Genomic DNA, 18966 nt, shown 5'->3' with positions numbered 1-18966 from the left:
CAAACTTACTTAGTTCTTAGAAATAAAACTACAAACTTGGGTATACAGGTATTACAAGTCACCATACTGGCAGAAGTTCGAGATAAGCAAAACGTACAAAAGATGCTCAAGATCACAGAATCACAGAATCTCAGAATTTCTAGGTTGGAAGAGACCTCCAGATCATCGAGTCCAACCTCTGACCTAACACTAACAGTCCCCACTAAACCATATCCCTAAGCTCTACATCTAAACGTCTTTTAAAGACTTCCAGGGATGGTGACTCCACCACTTCCCTGGGCAGCCTGTTCCAATGCCTCACAACCCTTTCAGTGAAGAAGTTCTTCCTAACATCTAACCTAAAACTCCCCTGGCTCAACTTTAGCCCATTCCCCCTTGTCCTGTCACCAGGCACGTGGGAGAACAAACCAACCCCCACCTCACTACAGCCTCCCTTGAGGTATCTGTAGAGAGCGATAAGGTCGCCCCTGAGCCTCCTCTTCTCCAGGCTGAACAAGCCCAGCTCCCTCAGCCGCTCCTCGTAGGACTTGTTCTCCAGGCCCCTCACCAGCTTCGTCGCCCTTCTCTGCACCCGCTCAAGCACCTTGATGTCCTTCTTGTAGCGAGGGGCCCAAAACTGAACACAGTACTCGAGGTGCGGCCTCACCAGAGCTGAGTACAGGGGGACGATCACCTCCCTCGCCCTGCTGGTCACGCTGTTCCTGATACAAGCCAGGATGCCATTGGCCTTCTTGGCCACCTGAGCACACTGCTGGCTCATATTCAGCCGACTATCCACCATCACTCCCAGGTCCTTCTCTGCCAGGCAGTTCTCCAACCATTCCTCTCCCAGCCTGTAGCTCTGCTTGGGGTTATTGCACCCCAGGTGCAGGACCCGGCACTTGGCCTTGTTGAACTTCATGCAGTTGACCTCAGCCCATCAGTGCAGCCTATCCAGATCCTCCTGCAGAGCTTTCCTACCCTCAAGCAGATCGACACACGTGCATAGCTTGGTGTCATCTGCAAACTTACTGAGGGTGCACTCAATGCCCTCGTCCAGATCATCGATGAAGATATTAAAGAGGACCGGCCCCAGCACCGAGCCCTGGGGGAAAGATATATATAAAAAAATCACAAAAGAAAGCAAAAAACTTGTAGAATCCATTAAACAAGAGAAACTCTACACACAGCCTTCCCACACCAACAGTATCTCACTAAATTACATCTTTTATCACTTTTTGCACTTTTAGCAGTGCAAAGTTTCAAATGATTATTTAAGAACTCAACCAATACTGTACCAAATTAATGTAGAAAAGAAGAGTTCGTCCAGACTCAAATACAGTAGTGATAAATTAAAAAAAATCCCTATTTTTAATCACACAGAATGACTTGAGATACAGTGTTAATTGAACTGCAATATATTATCAGCATTTCTTACTTGCTTTGTAGCAAACACAGGTATTCACAACAGCAAAAATGTATTACTGGCAGAGTAAATATGTTTACCTGCATTCTCAATAACACTTTCACAAAATAGCCTTCACTTTGCTTAACAATACTGGTTTTGTATTGTGTTTGCTCAAATTTAGCTGATCCCATCCCTTTTTAGAAGATAAAACGTGCTGCTTCACATTTAAATAATCAGTCCTTGAGTAGTATTAATTTACTGTGAAGAACAATAATTTTTATACCTTTCTCAAGTATAAGGAATGATTTATAGAATGTTTCCCTCAGATCTGCAAAAGCACCACAGCCGTCCTCTCCACAGCTCCTAAATTTCTTCCATCCTTCAGCACCACACCAAAATTATTCTTCACATGACATATTAGCGGCAATTTTTTCTTACTGTGCAATTAGAATAAGCATTAAGAAAAAAAAAAAAAAAAAAAAAAACAGAATATTTATGTACTGCAGGTATTTTTCCCCCACATCTAAGAAGTGGTAGCATTTGAAAGCACCAAGAAATATAAAATATTTATTAACCAAGTCAGAAAACTATTCTACTTCACTGGTTTTCCGATTTGTATTGCTTGAATATACACTTCAGTGATGTTGTTCACAAAGGCTGCTTGGAACATTTTCACAGGCATGTTTGTGTTTGACATTTATGCCAAAAGAATGCACAACCCAGGGGCAGATTCTCACAGTTAGCAAACTTCTAACCCATGTAAAGTAGATGGTTCTCTCTGATTCACTCACAGGGAAGCAGGGCAGACAGAGCTACAGAACATAAGGCAAAAAAGAACTACAACAACAAAAAACAACAACACAAAGTCACTGAGTATAGGTAATCATTAGAATAAAACGCATGTTTTTCATAGCAACCTTTCCACTGCCTAGACAGCATAAGATACATTCTCTTAATGCAGGGGCACACAGATAACCTAACAATACAAGGACAGACTTGGTTCCAGACATGTTCAAATCTTTCCACCAAGAATTACACCACCTTCATCATAATATGGAGCTACCTGTGCAGACCATACAAATGGTCGGAGTTTCTTTCTCCTCCACCACCTCCTGCCATTTGGAAGTGTGTACCTATTGCTCTGTGAGCCACCTGTGTATTTTATATGTTAGCTGTAAGCTCCTGCATTAAGAGAATTCAATGATTCCTACAAAAAAGGCATTCCAGAACAACTATGTGAATATTCATATGTGGTGGTTTTACCGTGCTGGGCAGCTAAACCCCACAACCGCTCTCTCACTCCCCCTCCTTTAGATAAGGAGGGGGAGAAGTAAAGCAAAGAACAACTCACGGGTTGAGATAAGGATAATTTAATTAAAGGGAAATAATTATAATAATTAAATAAAGATTATTATGAACTAAACAATTTAACTAAGGGGAAATAAAAGGGAAAGGGGAAAAAGGGAGGAAAACAAACAAACAAAATAAATGAAAGCTATATGGAAGTGCAGAGGAAAGAAATTACTCTCTACTTCCCACAAATGAGCGATGATTGACCACGTCCTTGAAGCAAGGCCTCAACGCACGCAGCCGGTGTTCGAGAGGAGGACCGACGTCTTCTCAACGAGAGCCCACCCCTCCCCTCTTCTTCCTGTTTCCACCTTTTATTGCTGAGTGTGACACCACATGGTATGGAATATCCCTTTGATTGGTTTAGGTCAGCTGCCCTGGTGATGTTTCTCTCCTCACTTTTTGCCCAACCCCTAGGAGGGTTAGAGAAAGGCCCAATGCTGTGCCACTGCTGCTCAGCAGTAGACACAACACTGGTGTGATAACACTGCTGTTCCAGCTACAAGTACAGAGTACGGCACTGTATGGGCTGCTGCCGGGAAAGTTAACATTCCAGCCAGACCCAGTACATCATAATCCACAAAGACTCTTCATGGTATTATCAAAAATTCACGTCAATTTCAGAGAATACATACAGATGGTTAGACTTTCCAGAATCCAAAAAGTTTGTTTCATTTTTAGCATCTGTTTTCAATGAGAATTACTGAGAAATACAATGGACTTTGGAAAATAAAACTAAATGTAACTGCCTACAGAGACACTATGGAAGACCTCACTTCAGCGGCAGAATTATTTCAGTAGTTCCCATTCTTTTTCAGGTCTGGGGATATTTTTGACTAAACAAGCAATAACTCAAGCCCTTCTAGAACAATTCTTATGTTACACAAACCTTCTGATTGCAGGTCTATCACAGGTCACACAAGTCCACTGGTCATGAATTATAAACAAAGCACTAATTAGTTCCATTAGACACCTTTCTGCTCACTGTGATTCTAGACAGAAATATGACTGTCACATTTGTGAACCACCAACACAGAAGGAGGACAGAATTATGTTTGTGACATCTACTCAAGGTATCAATCTGTGTCCAAGCAGGGAATTCAGCAAGTTGTAATCCTACATGTTGCTGGGAAAAAGAGAAAGCTGGCATTGAAACTTTCAGTTTACCTGAGTTTAGAGTAGTCACAAAAATTAGCACTTTACAGTTTTAAGTTATGCAAGTAAATTCAAAAAACAGATAATCCGAAGACACAGCAAACACAATACAGTTTTCTGAACAGTTACTAGTGCCATCATAGTTAGCTAAAGTTGTGCTGTCTAGTCTCCAGCTGCCTTACTCTTTTGAAAGCACTAGCTTCCAGTATGAGTTGAATCCTATTTGTCAACCTCTCACAAACGTAGTTGTTTCAGAAAATTTGAAATGGTGTGTGGTACCTACGTTTATTTAGCTAAATACATATATTTTTGTGAGGCTGTGTTTTAATCATTCAGAAAACTGAACTCAAGCTTACTTAAATTACTCGACATGCATGTTTAAAATAAGATAGTTGATTTACTGAGAAATGGTGAAATGAGAAACAGAACTTATAAGATAAAGCATATCTCAGAAATTTAGGATAAAATCTCTTAACATAACCTTTCCAGCATTTTTTTTGTGAGCAGAACACACTGACAGAAACTCTTACTAAGAAACTTGCAAAGCTGCCCAGTATCAGGTTTCTCACCTTTAGAAGGTCCTAATGCTATCTAGTTATTTAAATTAAAAAATAGTATGCAAGAAGCAATTCAAAGAGTTTTGTAGAAACAAGTATTTCCAATGTCAAAGAAAATGCTTAAGAGCAATAATGAAGTTAATTGGTGGCAGAAGGAGGCGGAAGAGCTGAAGTTGTTTCGTGATACAATTCATGGCATACAGAAAATATCTTAAAATTGTAAAAATTCAGCCACTAAGTTTGTAGAAACAAGTGGGCAACTGGGCATTTAAATGTGGTTTACAAATACCTTTTTCAAGAAGAAGCAAACAGCCCAACCCCCCCCCCTTTTTTTTTTTTTTTTTTTTTTTGGCACTGTGGCTGTTTAGTAGTTGCCTAATAGCCTTTTTCCATACACACTATTATTTTTATGTTCTTTGTGAAGGACATGATGTAAAAGAAGAAGTCTTTCACACCACAAAAAAAGATATCGCTCAGTTTGTCAGATTAACCATTTGCTTATCTAAATAAAAGTTCCACTTCTTTGCATTAAATCACAGCTTAATGATCTAGCTGAAGTGTAAGACATGATGAAGAACAGACCATATGGAACATACTGGTGTTACTCTACAGATACTATTTTTTTCTCTAGAATTTAACTCATTCACAACTTCTCTAATAATTTCTGTTCATCCTCCTTTTTATGTTTTTTTTTTTTCATTTTTACCATAAAAATTGTTAAGATTCAGAACTCAGGAACTGAATTTAGTCACAACCAAAATAACAATACATCTCCAGAAATCTGTTACCAAAGCATTTTAAAAATTGCACTCGTCCCCTTGCTCATTGGCATCTTTCATGAATAAAGATAAACTTACAGATAGGCCCTGGAATTACAAACCTGTATATGCTTCTATGTAACTGTTAGTATGGACAACTTGCAGATCTGCAGTCACTGACCACATAAATCTGCCAACAATTAGGGCCAAAAGACACATGAAGAAGATAGCAAGGTAGTAAACTGCTACTACAGAAGAATTTCCTCTCTAAAGATGATTATTCACGATTAGCCACAAGTGAACTAACTGCACTGAAACTAAGAAGCTGTTGGTTAATTCCTTTTGTGAACCACAAGAAAATAAGCAACAATGACCGGAAAGGCAATCTTTGCTGTGGATATAAGAGTTTAAGCTGCCTAAATAGCAACCGGGTTTCCTGTTCAGCTACTGTGGGGCAGTGTGGAAGGAGGAGGGGAAATAGAGGGGGCAAGGGGAAAGAGTTGGTGAAACAAAGAAAGGAAAGTATGAGCTGGACAGTGGCATATAAGGCTAGGAATTATTATTACCTTTTAAAGAATTAGTTTGGAAAGTTGCTTTCTATTGCTGTCTGTCTTCTCCATCCCTCCCCCAAATCTATACTACAGCGTAACATTTAAGTTCATGTAAAAGCTGCTGGATATAAGCATACAGGCACTTGAAGAGAATTATTTCCCAACAACTATTATTATAGCCTTAACTAAAACTTATGTAATTACAAATGTTCACCTTGAAGAATTCAAAGTACTTTTCACTCTCTCAGAAAGGAATGTTTAATGTTTTGTTGCAGGCAAGTTAGATAAAATAGAAGAGCAACACTCCTGTTTGCAATTACTGGAATGACATCACTTGCTCTAAATTATATGTTCCAAAGGGGTGGTCCCCAATAACTGAAAACCTCATTTTCCCTTCAGTATTTTTTGAAACTGCTATCTGCAACAATGAGTCATCAGCTACTGCAGCACAACATCCTGCTCTTTCCAAGCATCTGCAGCCCTTTAAAAGGGACGTGGTCTTTTAATGAAATATATAGTTCCCTGCATTGCCTCACTGAAAATTAAAAAAACAAGAAGCCACGCACTGTTTATCTTCCTTAATGAAACTACACGATAGTAGAAACACAGACTTTTAAGTGAATCTTAAAAATGTTGATGTTAGAACTCCTAACTAGTTTCTTTAACTGACTTGGCTCAATAGATAAGCAACTTCAAGCTCGAAAGAGTATGGAAATATAACTGATTTACAGTAGCTGTTCTGGAATATTTTAAGGCTTAAAATACTATTATTAAGCTTGTGAAATGCTTTCTGTTTTTTCTCTCAGTTTGTCAAAGTTGCAGCAATGTTCAATTTCATGGAACTAAATCCACTGAGGCCCTATCTGAGATTTGGTTTAAGCTCAAATTCTAAATTTTTGTCTCAATAGCACAGCTGCATATGTTTCACTTTAATAAAACTCATTCTTTTAACAAGCTTCAGCAATTCAGCTTATGAAACCAACGTATTACAAACAACACTAGTCAGATGAAAATTTTTCAATCATTTGAAATTACTTTTCAGATTCCTACTTTCCTCTGGACATACACTAATCTACTAGAGTTACTGTTTTCTTTGTTCAGTTTATATTAGTGATATTTTAGGCAAGGATGCATTTTTCTGGCCTACAAGGGAAAACAGTAGGTGGCAAAAAGAAAAAAAAATCATTTTTCTCACCTGCTTAGGCGTCACTCCAGGCATGCGAATGTCCAATGCAAAATCTGACAGTCCAAGTGAAATCACTGGCCTGTCACTTCCAAGGCATTCACTGGAAAGAGATCTAGTAGCATCTTTATACCTAAAAAGGAGGACACATTTCAAAAATACTGATTTTTACTCTACCTTTCTGGAAGAATAGGCCTTAAGAACTAGAAAAGAAGTTTGACAACATGGGAGTAAAACTGGCAGTTTCACTTCTTCATGTGCTCTGGAAAACATTTTAATGAACCATCAGATGGACTAGTCTGGAAAACATTAGCTGAAAATGTAATCTGTCATTTCATCTAGGTAACTGTCTGAGGTAGATGGATGTACAGACAGAATTATTTCACTAGAATAGGTTAAGTAGCATTAGTCACTCAAGACAGAAGTATTTTTGGTTGTTTTTGTTTTAAGACTATGTATCTGTTGCATAATTCAATACAAATTAAATTTAAATAATGTGTAAAGGGGAAATTTTTTAACTCTAACAGCATTACATATATAGCAATCCCCATTACAAGCAGAAAAGCAAAACAGCAGGTTTTGCCAATTCACATGAATATCAATATCTATATTGACTGCAACATATAAACAAATTAAAAAAACAATATAGTAAAATACTTCCAGGAGAGAAAAAAGGCTATTTCTCTTGTGCACCCTACATTCAAGTTTGCCTATGCAATTTTACATTCAACCTCCTCCTTTAAAGTTTCCCAGATTTCCCAAAGTAAATTTGTTAACACTTTTTTGATAAAAAACATCATTTTAGAGTGCTAGCTATCTAGGGTAGGTAAAACGTATTTACTCACCATGTAAAGTCTGAAATATACCCGTAGCATTACGTAAAATGTTACTAATTAATTATAATTAGTTATAATTATCATTAACAATATTGTTTTTAGCATCCTGATGATAAGCATCCTAAACTCCCATTTTAGAACTACCTGTGGAAAAAAACAGTTTCTGTCATTAATGACGAGAGTGCCATTTAAATTTTTGCAAATAAAACTCAGAACAGATGATCAAAACCAAACAAATAGCATATACATTTTTGCCTAGGACATGCTTTTTCATACTTTCATTATATAATAAGTGATCGCAGCCCTAAGAAGCATGCATTCAACACGTCTTCTTGCATAACCCACCTCTTGAAAACAGAAAGTGGGCTTCTGAAACCCAAGCAGTTGTTTTGAAAAACAAGAAACAGTATTAGCAGGTTGTTAACGAGGCCAGCCATGTCCACCCTGCTGTTCCTGGCCCGATTAAGGGAGCAGAAAAAGGGCAGTGCAGCTCGATCAGCTGTGATCCTGACAATTAGACAGCAGCAGCAGCATCAATTCACTACTTCATTATTACGTGCTCTGCAGGCATCCTCCAGCTTCTGACAGACCATCTGTCTTGGAAGGTGATGAACTGTAAATCAGGAAACTGGATGACGCTATGTTGTCTTTATTATTAGCTGTAAAAATCTGTTGAAGGATCTTCCCTTGGAGATCGATGACACCGTGCCTTCGTTCACTTAAGGAGCTGAAACGAAGTAGCACTCCTGTTCTTTCTCCCCAGGTTGTGCAGTTAAATCTGCATGTTCTTTATCAGTCCACGGTGCCAGAGACTCCCAGTGGCATCACAGAGACCAGCGTCAGTCATCTTTCAGAACCTGTAAAAATAGAAGCAGATAAAGGATGACTAACAGATGACAGCATTAGTTCTTAGCAAATCCCCATTGAGGATTTTTGACACATTGGGAAGTACTTTCACCAGACAGCCCAACCCAGTGAAGAATGCTCCACGTCTATCGATTCCTCCCCCCTCCTCCACACAGAATCCAGAACTGATACGCAGAACTCACTCTGGAACACATTTTACATCTTCGGAAAAATCCCCAACAAAACATTAACAGGTAAAAGGCAAAATTTGGAGCATTTCGTGTATATTCTATAAGCAGTTAAAAAAGCCAAACACTGATACAGCAAGAACCAAGGTCTGCAAATGTTATCAACTATCACTAAATGATTCTGCATTTATAGCAGGCTGGGATAATGTTTTATTTTTAATACAACCTGTAATATACCATTATGTCATTAATGTATCTGCTCCTTGTGTACTGTAGTTATTATTGTTATCCATTTCAGATAATTGATACTAACAAATCATTTTCAGAAATACTAAAACAAGAACTACTGAGATCAGAGTGCTTTATGTTACTTGAATACTTATTTCTATATTTTTCTCTTATGGTTATTTCAGCTTCAGCCATTACTCTCCTCATTGCTTTAATTAACTTCAACTTTAACTGCCTTTATCTCCCTACTTTAGCTGATTACACACTCAATTTCAAAAATTTAAAAGGTTTTTATAAGTATGTTAGAAAGTAATAGTGTGTGTTACTGAAAATATATACAAATGGTTGGGGGTTCTTTTTGAGCATTACTACTCCAGCAGAAGAAAAATTTCAAGTCACTAATAAAACCGATCTTTAAAATGTATTATTTAGTAATTCTTTAAAAATTAATATTAAATACAAAACCAATGTAAATAAGAAGAAAACTACCTTCCAGCCCCTGAAAAACATGGACAAAATATTGCTATAAGGATGAAGAAGCAAAAAACTGTTCCGAAATGAATTCCCATTTCAAGAAAAATCACTTCCATTTCAAGGCATACTCACTGAAAAGGTTTCAAAAAGTGCTTATGGATAGACTAAAATCCATGCTGGCAACTTGCCTGATGTTTAGCAGATACGCTGCTTTTGCACTGAACAATTTTTAAGAGATAACAATTTAAAAACTTTTTTAAATTAAACATTATTAAAGATTCTATTCTTTATTATTAAAGAATCTATTCTTCACTGAAGGATGACACAAAAGATTCCATCACAACGAGAAATAGACTTAGATTTCAGCTTGCCAAAAACATGCCAAATCTGTCTAAAATTCATGCAAGCGTTGAAACGAGACTAATTCTTTTTGTTTATGTAAATTCTCATGTCTTCCTTTCTGTGATCTTTATCTTGACTAGTGAACTATGGAAAACTGCAGAACATGTCAAGGATTGCACTATGATGAAAACTGAACATTATTTTAAAAAAAGAGTGAGATACACTTCACAAAAAGTAGACAACTATAAAGATGGAGGATTACTTTTACTCTTGAGGGCCTAATTATACAACAGTAACTGAGTAGCATCTTCGCAAGTTATTTGAAGTTCTAGCATAGCTTCAGTACATATGCAAGAAAGGAAAACTGGTCATCACAGACAGAAAAAAAACACATACTTACGACCTTTTCATAGACATGCACACATACAAAATTATTTCTTATCAAAACTGAAAATTACATTACACTGACACACCTAACTGTGAGATTCAAATCCAAAACAGAACTGGGGGCACTTTGCAGAATACTGATTCAACTTGATACATTTTTTCTAGTAAGTTAAAAAATGAATATTGACGTACTACAAACAAACATTCTTTGATTGTTTTGCTCCCATGTGTCAGTTCTTTTTGTGTAGATTTTCATCAATATATTCAATATTAGTTTTTTTTTCTGTATTACTTGTGAGCACAAAATTGTTAAAAAATTATTAATATTTACCTAGATATACCTACCTTTCAGTTAACTTTTCAGTTATTTAACTTACTGTTTCATTATAAAATTTGAAAAGTTGAATGACTGAATAAACCTGAAGGTTTAAAAGTCTACTTAACACATTTGCTAAAGACTAACAGAGTAGATAGTGCTTGTGTTTTTTTTGTTTGTTTTGTTTGTTTTGTTTTTTAATCATATTACTCAAGAAACTATGTCTTCATTCTAAAAACTTGCTTGTCACTTGATAAGCAAGATCTGTGAAGAAAATAGGCAGAAGGAATACACTGGACTTTAACATACAGTTACAATGTTCTAACTTAATTTTCTGGAACGTGAAAAGATACTTTCTAGTGACTAGAAATAAAAAAAAAAAAAACAACTATTTCTTCAGCTTTAATAACTCTGATATTATTTATACCAAGTCTGTTATAAACATCTACCTGCTACATGAATTAATAAAAGGAAGCTATTGTGAAACCTCATCAATTATAGTCCTCCCTCATCCCAAATATGAGTTTCTTTACAGCAGCTTTCAATTCTCCCCATAGAGTTAAACACGGTAATAGTGAAAATGACTAGAATACGTCTTAATATTGCAGTGAACTGCCTGATGACTCATGTGTAGCTTTTACAACACTGATCACTGACAAAAAAAAAAAAAAAAAAAGGAATAATACTCTGGAATTATCTAACAAAGCAAAGAAATCTCTAGTGAGATGAATATATATATACTTAATATCTGTATATTCTTGTTAAAAAAATGGGCCAACTTATTCTACAAGCTTTGTTACCACCTACAGTTTCATCAGCTATATGGATATGGACATGGTTAAAAATTTAATGCATCTGGTACTTAACATTAGGCTCTTGCACAACTTTATTTAACATCTAGGGACATGATGAAGAAAAAAAAAAAAAAAAAGGAAACTAACCTGAAGAGATCTCAATCTAATTTTAGATATGATGCAATAAGCAAGAATGCCAAACAACAAGGGAAAAACTGAGGATGAGAGATTCAATAATAAGATTACATGGTTACTTAGGTTCATTACGTGGACATCCTGATGCCACAGTTCTGCTTTCAATTTGGAGTAAGAGAACCCAAAGGAACAGGAAAAAAGTGAAGTAAAAAAGATGTAATTAATTACAAAGACTGTAGTAAAAGGAGAGAAAGGTAGATGAAAATTAGCTTGAGCAACATAAGCATGATATTCTAACCCTGACACCCCCATCAGATACTATAGAGGACAGATATATATATTAAAAAAAAAAAAAGGAATGTAGAAAAAACAAGGTAGACAACAGCAACTAGCAGCAAGACATCTTACTGAACAAGCTGAGAAAAATCAGAAAAAGAAGGGGTCAAGAAGATGCAATTAAAAATACAACTGAAAATAGCATGAAAAAATAAAAGTAGTAATTTTTCAGTGTGATTGCATAAAAACTAAACAGTGAAATTTCTAAAAGAGTACTAATTAAATGACCGATTTCCAAAAGGAACTACTGATAGAAAAAGCTTTGCATTAATCAGTTTCACAAAGCATGCTGTAATAATTTTTTGTTTGCAGTTTCATAATTAGAACATTTTACACAAAGTAGAAAGTGAGCATGCCACAAGCAAAAGTCTCATCTTCAACCGCCACTACCTCCAAAGGAAAAAAAATAAAAAAAAATGTTCAACACTAAAAAGTCTTGATCCAAATGTTCATCAAGGGCATTAATTTCTCACAGATGAATCTTGTTTCGTGTTTCTCATTTACTGAGATCATGGAACTGAGAATGGACAACATGATTTCTGTCTTCAGCTATAGCACGGAGTCAGTGTTTTATCTTTGACTAAGTGTCAAGCTTAAACAACTCAGCTTTGCCATCTTTAGATCACAATTAGATCACAAACAAGTATATTTTGCAACCTCTGTTGTCAAAAATGAGGTTAAAATTAATGTTTACGAAGTAATTTTTGAATGCCTGTCTGAAAATGCAGACTATTTGATGAGGAGTATCCATTTACTGACATCCTCATAAAAGAGGATTTTATTTATTTATTAAATTTTGGAACTTTTAGCATGTGTTGTTTTAGAGCTGGGATAACTCTGACAGTAGACAATTTTGATTCTCCAAAACTCAAGAGTGTGACACTGAGACATTCATATATTGCCTACTTTTGTCAAGGCGACATCCTAGCTCTTCATGAAATAATTACAGAGAACACTGAGAAGGTATCTGATAGTTGGATATACAGGCATGCTGCTGTACCTCAGGTATACAAACAAGAGTGCCAGTTCAACATACTGAGGCATTTCATTTCTTTCTTTGTTATTTCCTTCTTTCTTTCTTTGCTATTACACTGCAACATCAGCATGTTGTGGGATCAGCTTTGGTCACATTCATTACTGCACTGACTGCCGCCACTCACAACACTTTGGTCAGAGATGCATACAAAAAGTGTTTGGCACAAGACCATCGAATTAACCCTTCTCAACAGAACCTAAAACACCCAGGAAAACAGTCAGATACAGAGGAGATGGGAGAGCTGTTGTCAGGAACATGCACATGTATGCAGATGACCCAAAAGTACCTGAGGGCTGTGGTGCCCTGAGGGGCCTGGACAGGCTGTGAAATGGACTGACAAACCTCAGGATTCAGCAAGGGGACATGCAAAGTCCTGAAAAGTTGCTTTACGCTCATTTCCAGCTGCAGTACAGGTCCCAGGGGTCACACTTGTGGACACCAAGTTGAGTATGTCCAATAAATGTGGTAGATTCATCTGTCTCAGTGACCTCTGCAGTAAGATTTGAGAGAAATACATGGCAGGTGAAGGGTCTTCCCTATGAGTTTTAGGGATTAAAGTTCTAGCATTCTCTTTGATACAAAGATAAAGGCACCAGGAATAGATGGTACCAAGGATTTTCTCTGTGGATTTTGGCAGGTAAAGGTGAAAACTTTCTCTTCCAAACTGAGGTCTCTTGGTCACTTTTACAACCCCAATGTCTTTACAGGGGAATGAATCAGTAAGATGATGGCCAGAAGCACAGAAAAGTCTTCCCCAGATAAGCTGGTTTTACAGTTTATATAATTCTTTGGAAAACAATGAATTCATGATTACAGAAAATTACAGGAAACACATATCTTTTAATGTTACTAAGGTCAGATAAATGTAGCCCTGCATTTAGAGATTTAAAGAAAAATACATAAAAAACCAAAAAAAAATATTGACTTCTATGTCATATTTTACTAAACTTTTAGAATAAGTAACACACCAGCTTAAAAAAAAACAAAACACTTTTTTTTTTTTTTTTAATGTTTTGAGATGTTGTTTTTGTGCAGAAATTTCACTTTCATTGAAACAACTCACCTTTAAATAGTTTTACAGGAAAATATTTAGAGCATGATTATAAATAATTCAAAAAACCTAAGGAGCTTCCTATAGTAGAAGCTGCTGCTGCAGCAAACTAGACTTCATTGGTCTGTTCCTCCAAAAAAATTAAGATGAACTTCCATCCTAAACACTATTGTACTTGTAGGCTGTCTTAGCTTTGCTTCCTCTTCTTGCTCTGGAGTTGTTCATCAAGCTGATGCCCTCCTCATCCCACCCCAGCAGAGTGCTACTTTTCCATCCAACCGATCAGCCAACGTGCCAGTCTGCACTGCTCTACATCTGTCTGTCAGTAAAGAAATGGTGCGAGAACACAGCTGGAAAGTATCCCATTTCAGCAGCAGTCCAAACCGGATTAGGAGTAATATAATACTCATTTTAAAATCATTTATCTTCATGAGTTGTCTCATATAGTTGGCCTCTTGGTTAATTTAGATTTTGCAAAATTTTACCTTCTGCTACCAAAAACTTTTGCAGATATGGATATCCAAGAAAAAACAAACAAAAACCCTACTATTGTTTTTATGAACAACTTTTTCTATGGTTTGATCAGCTGAGCATAAGTATGGTGTGCATTTTTAAAATAAATGTTTGTGATGACAAGCAATCTACTGTTTGTTCTATGGAAAGAAATACAGCATTTATACTTTGAATGAAGAACTGTGACTTGATTTTTCTTCTATATATTACAGCAGTTTAATTGGATGCTTTCTAAATGGATTTACTCTGCATGCTTTCAGAATATATTGAATGTGGAAAAGAAGTTTTTTTCCGTCTTTTTAACTGTAAGTATTAAATTCACACAAAGAAGTGCAAAAGAAAAAAAAAAAAAAGAGAGAGAGAGACTGCCTGAATACTTAAATTCATTTTGAGGGATTTTGCTGATCTGTTAGCATTTTTGTTGGTATCCTATTGAGAAACGAGTTCCATATATACATATATGAAAACAACCTATCTATACCAAGAAAAATCCTTGCAATTTCAGTAGGTATTGAGAGTTTTACCTACTGGACAGCTTTCTTTTGAGATTAATTGAAGCTTTCTACAGCAAAGGGATAGGGGATTAGAAACTGTCATTTACACTCTGCCTTTCATTTTTGGAGATCAACAGGTTGACAATACAATTTGTAGGTTCTTAACCACTGTAAAGAGCGAGAATCTCAAATATCATAAACCTTATCATCCAAGCCGTAAGTACACCCTTCTTAGTGAACAATAAAGGAAATGTTTAAATTATACTTAGTAGGCTACATGTGCAGCAAAAGAGGTTACAGAAATTAAAAATAAAAGGAGGTATAAAAAACAATAAGAGATCACAGAATCACAGAATTGTCTAGGTTGGAAAAGACCTCAAGATCATCGAGTCCAACCTCTAACCTAACACTAACAAGTCTGCCACTAAACCATATCACTAAGTTCAACATCTAAACGTCTTTTAAAGACCTCCAGGGATGGTGACTCCACCACTTCCCTGGGCAGCCCATTCCAATGCCTAACAACCCTCTCAGTTGTAATACACAATAAATGTTTGTTCATTGTCTTTTGTATTATAAAACAAGGAGTTCCGTTTGAGGAGCAGGAGTCGCAAAAGCTTCCTGCTGAAGTAAGGAGATGTATAATACTTGGCTAGACACTATGAAAATTCTTTTGCTTAATGTAACAAATGAGAACCCCCTCCCCTTCTCTCCTTCTGCATCTCAGTTGCCTCTTTTGTTCAAAGACACTGCTGCAAAGTTCATGTAACCATCTCCTGATAAGTTGCTAAACTAGTGTATCAACATCCTGCATTCCTGTCTCATGCTGGGCCAACATGACCAAATAAAAAAAGAAGTTGAACCACAACGCTGAGGAAGACTACAGCCTTTATCTTCATGACCACCAGAGGGACAGAGATGACCCCCTAGCAACAGTGCGCGCAGTCGCAGAATATACCAGGATGTGCTGCGTAATCCCGGAATTACCAAGATATAAAAAGGGACCCTGGCGGGGGTGAGGTGCGCGCCGTTGAAGGAGCCGAGACTCCCCAGCCGCCCAGCGCTGTTTTGCTTGCTGTTGCTTACTCAATAAATTCCTTTCTATTATTAATACAATGCTCTCTGAAAATTAATTAAGGGGACAATTTATAACATCAGTAAAGAGGTTCTTCCTAATATCCAACCTAAACCTCGCCTGGCACAACTTAAGCCCATTCCCCCTCATCCTGTCACCAGGCACATGGGAGAACAGACCAACCCCCAACTCGCTACAGCCTCCTTTAATGTACTTATAAAGAGCGACAAGGTTGCCCCTGAGCCTCCTTTTCTCCAGGCTGAACAAACCCAGCTCCCTCAGCCGCTCCTCATAAGAATTGTTCTCCAGACCCCTCATCAGATATACTTATGCAAAGAAAGAATATGGACATTAATTCCAGGAGGGTTAGGTTTATTATTGTCTGCTAATTTACAAAATATGATGACATTAGAAACAGGCTCAGAACTCTCCTGCAAGCATCAAGAGATGCTTGCAGAAGCATCCATGAGGAAAAACAGACAAACCAAGAGAAGCGAAAATTTAATTTACTGTCTAACATTTCTTCCCTCATTACTTTAAGATTCATGCAGCACATTTAAATCAATAGTTAAATGATGTTCGCAAGCACAGATGTTTAAACTACATTCCTGTTTCATCTTTGACATGGATGGACAGCATCTGCGTGCATAACTAAGACGGAACAGAAGCTTTTTGGAAAAGGAGTCACAGTGACAAAGTCAAAAACACACATACTGAAAGTGTCAAAAAAAAGTTTAATTTCTTATTTATAAAAAATGATTTATCATAAGTGTTTTTTACATAGTAGAAGATAAGAAAATAAGGAATTTTGTAATGAGACAAATGCCACTAAGGTGTTTGATGACAGCCAGTAACTCTCAAGAGGAGAATGCTGAGAGATTGTGAAAGCTGAGCAAGCTGGACACTGAAATTACAATTCTGTACCAATTGTTTTGGGATGCAAACTGTCAGAATGGCTGCCACCAGAGGCTCTGAGGTCTGCCCACAGCTGCTGTCACAAGCTCCTAGAGGACAACTGAAAGGGGCAGACTTCAAAGTCCAGACATCTCTGATTTTGTCAGAACAACTTCTAAAATAGTCAATTTCATAAAGAGTGAAAATTAATAGAAAATGCATATTAAAGAGAAAGCAAAAAATATTTACCCGCCGTTTCACAGAGATCTTACAGAGCAGCCCTTGCTTAGCTGCCAACAAGTAGATCTGTCTCACCAACCATATTTTCCCCTTGCCCAAAGTTTGGGACATATGCATTGTTACCACGTCCTTTTCTCCAAACAAGATTTAACCTATGTTAGAAACTTGCTATAGAAAAACCAAGAAAAGATACAAATTACAAATGCTACTTCTCAAAATGATGGAAAAAGTTAATTATGATATCACTCAGATGTGAGACTAATTTCTGAAAAGAAGGAAACATAACATTATGTATCCTACAGATATGCATTGGTATGTTTCAGGCCAAAATAAAACTAACTTTCTTGGAATTTATTCATTTTCTCCATCATCACACCGTGAACTATTGGGTATAAACTTGTTTAAGAATGCAAGATTGTACTTTTGCTACAGAGATAAGCAAAAAAAAAAAATCATTTCCTGCTCACATTAATGTATAAATATTCTAGCATTACTAACGTGTGAGAAGATTTCAAGCAGGAGTTCATTTTTATAACCTGATTTTTCATTCTTCCACATCCACAGACAGAAAACACGATAGTAAAACATCAGGCAAATTGCACATCTTTATTGCACATCTTTTCAGAAATTCTGATAATGAAAGGCTTCTTTTTTACTTTTTCCTTATCTTATAGAACTAATTAGCAATTATCCAGTTTCTAAGTCAATAGTCCTTAATAAATTGATACTAAAATCTTACATAATTCTCAAATATCTGCTGGTGAAACTGCTTGAAACACTCTAATATGAGATGCAAGAAGTCTTTCCCTTCTTGTGGGAGTCATGCCTTCTCAGAAGCTTGAAGACCAAAGAGATTACATTTAAAATGGCCATTCTGCATTTCCATGGCATTTGAAATGCATTTTATTTCAAAATAAACCACGTTGTAATCCTTCTGCTTTGACCAACCATCAAAATAAGAAAAGTTCTCTTGTCAAGGAAGATCAATGCTTTTAACTGAAAGATGACACCTTCGCTAAATACTAATTTCATACTCTGAAAAAATGAACGAGTTGGATGGTACTAATTACTTGCTTAAAAAGGGAAACATCTGAGAAGCTTCCTGTTTCATTTTAATATTTAGATCACTATCAGTAGCAAACGCAATAACGATAAAGGTTCACTGAAGTGTCCTTTGTTTTCCCTTTGCTGTGGAAAAAAAAAGAAGAGAAATTTACTAAAGGCAGGATGTTTAACAGAATTTGGATTAGCCTCCAAGGATAAAGCAAATGAGAGATCATGAGGAATATTTAAGTTGAATTATGCTTTACAGATGGATGAATTAAATTAATCGCATGTTCCTTCACTAAAAAGGACTTCAAAACATGCTCACTGAGTTCCTTATACATATATATATATATATATATATATGCACTTGTACAGGAACAAAAGCAACATTTTTTTTCAGTCACAACGTGCAGAATTTTTTCAGCATAGCTATTTGGTGTTTTTCAAAGGGCCTCGTTCCAAACACTTGTGGGGTGGCTGTACAAGCAGGCAGCAGGCCCTGGGAGCATCTCCTAGCAGAGTATTTCATTTGAGAGACACCAAGGACAGAAGGCTGATGGTATTCTACCCCCAACCCAACCAAACATTTTTTTTTTCTTGTGTTGTAGCAGGACACTCTTGACTGTGTCCTACTGCAGATTAGAACCTGGAAAGTGTCAAAGTGACATAGTCAAACTGCAATTTGTAGCATTTTTGCTTCATTAAAATCACAAGCTACTTTAGATTTGCAATACACTCACACAAACTTCTTTAAGTTATATTCATTAATTAATCTGGTAGTCGTTCCTTGTTC

The 18966-nt window shown here is 36.6% G+C and overlaps 1 protein-coding gene across 6 annotated transcripts in view; it reads right to left on the bottom strand.

Moving 5' to 3' along the window:
- Nucleotides 1-18966, bottom strand: part of PAM (peptidylglycine alpha-amidating monooxygenase) — a 147052-nt gene that overhangs the window by 80655 nt on the left and 47431 nt on the right. For all 6 annotated transcript variants that reach the window (XM_084305002.1, XM_084305001.1, XM_084305004.1 and 3 more), the window contains 2 exons: nucleotides 8123-8634; nucleotides 6954-7074 (listed from right to left, as the gene is read on the bottom strand). In XM_084305002.1, coding sequence (XP_084161128.1) covers nucleotides 6954-7074; nucleotides 8123-8214 — 213 coding nt within the window. In that variant the 5' untranslated portion in view covers nucleotides 8215-8634. The remainder of the gene's footprint in view (nucleotides 1-6953; nucleotides 7075-8122; nucleotides 8635-18966) is intronic.

This window comes from Netta rufina (genome assembly GCF_964035555.1).
Source record: "Netta rufina genome assembly, chromosome: Z".
Taxonomy (NCBI): domain Eukaryota; kingdom Metazoa; phylum Chordata; class Aves; order Anseriformes; family Anatidae; genus Netta; species Netta rufina.
Note: the sequence above shows the minus strand (reverse complement) of the source record. Positions and strands in the feature narration are given on the sequence as shown.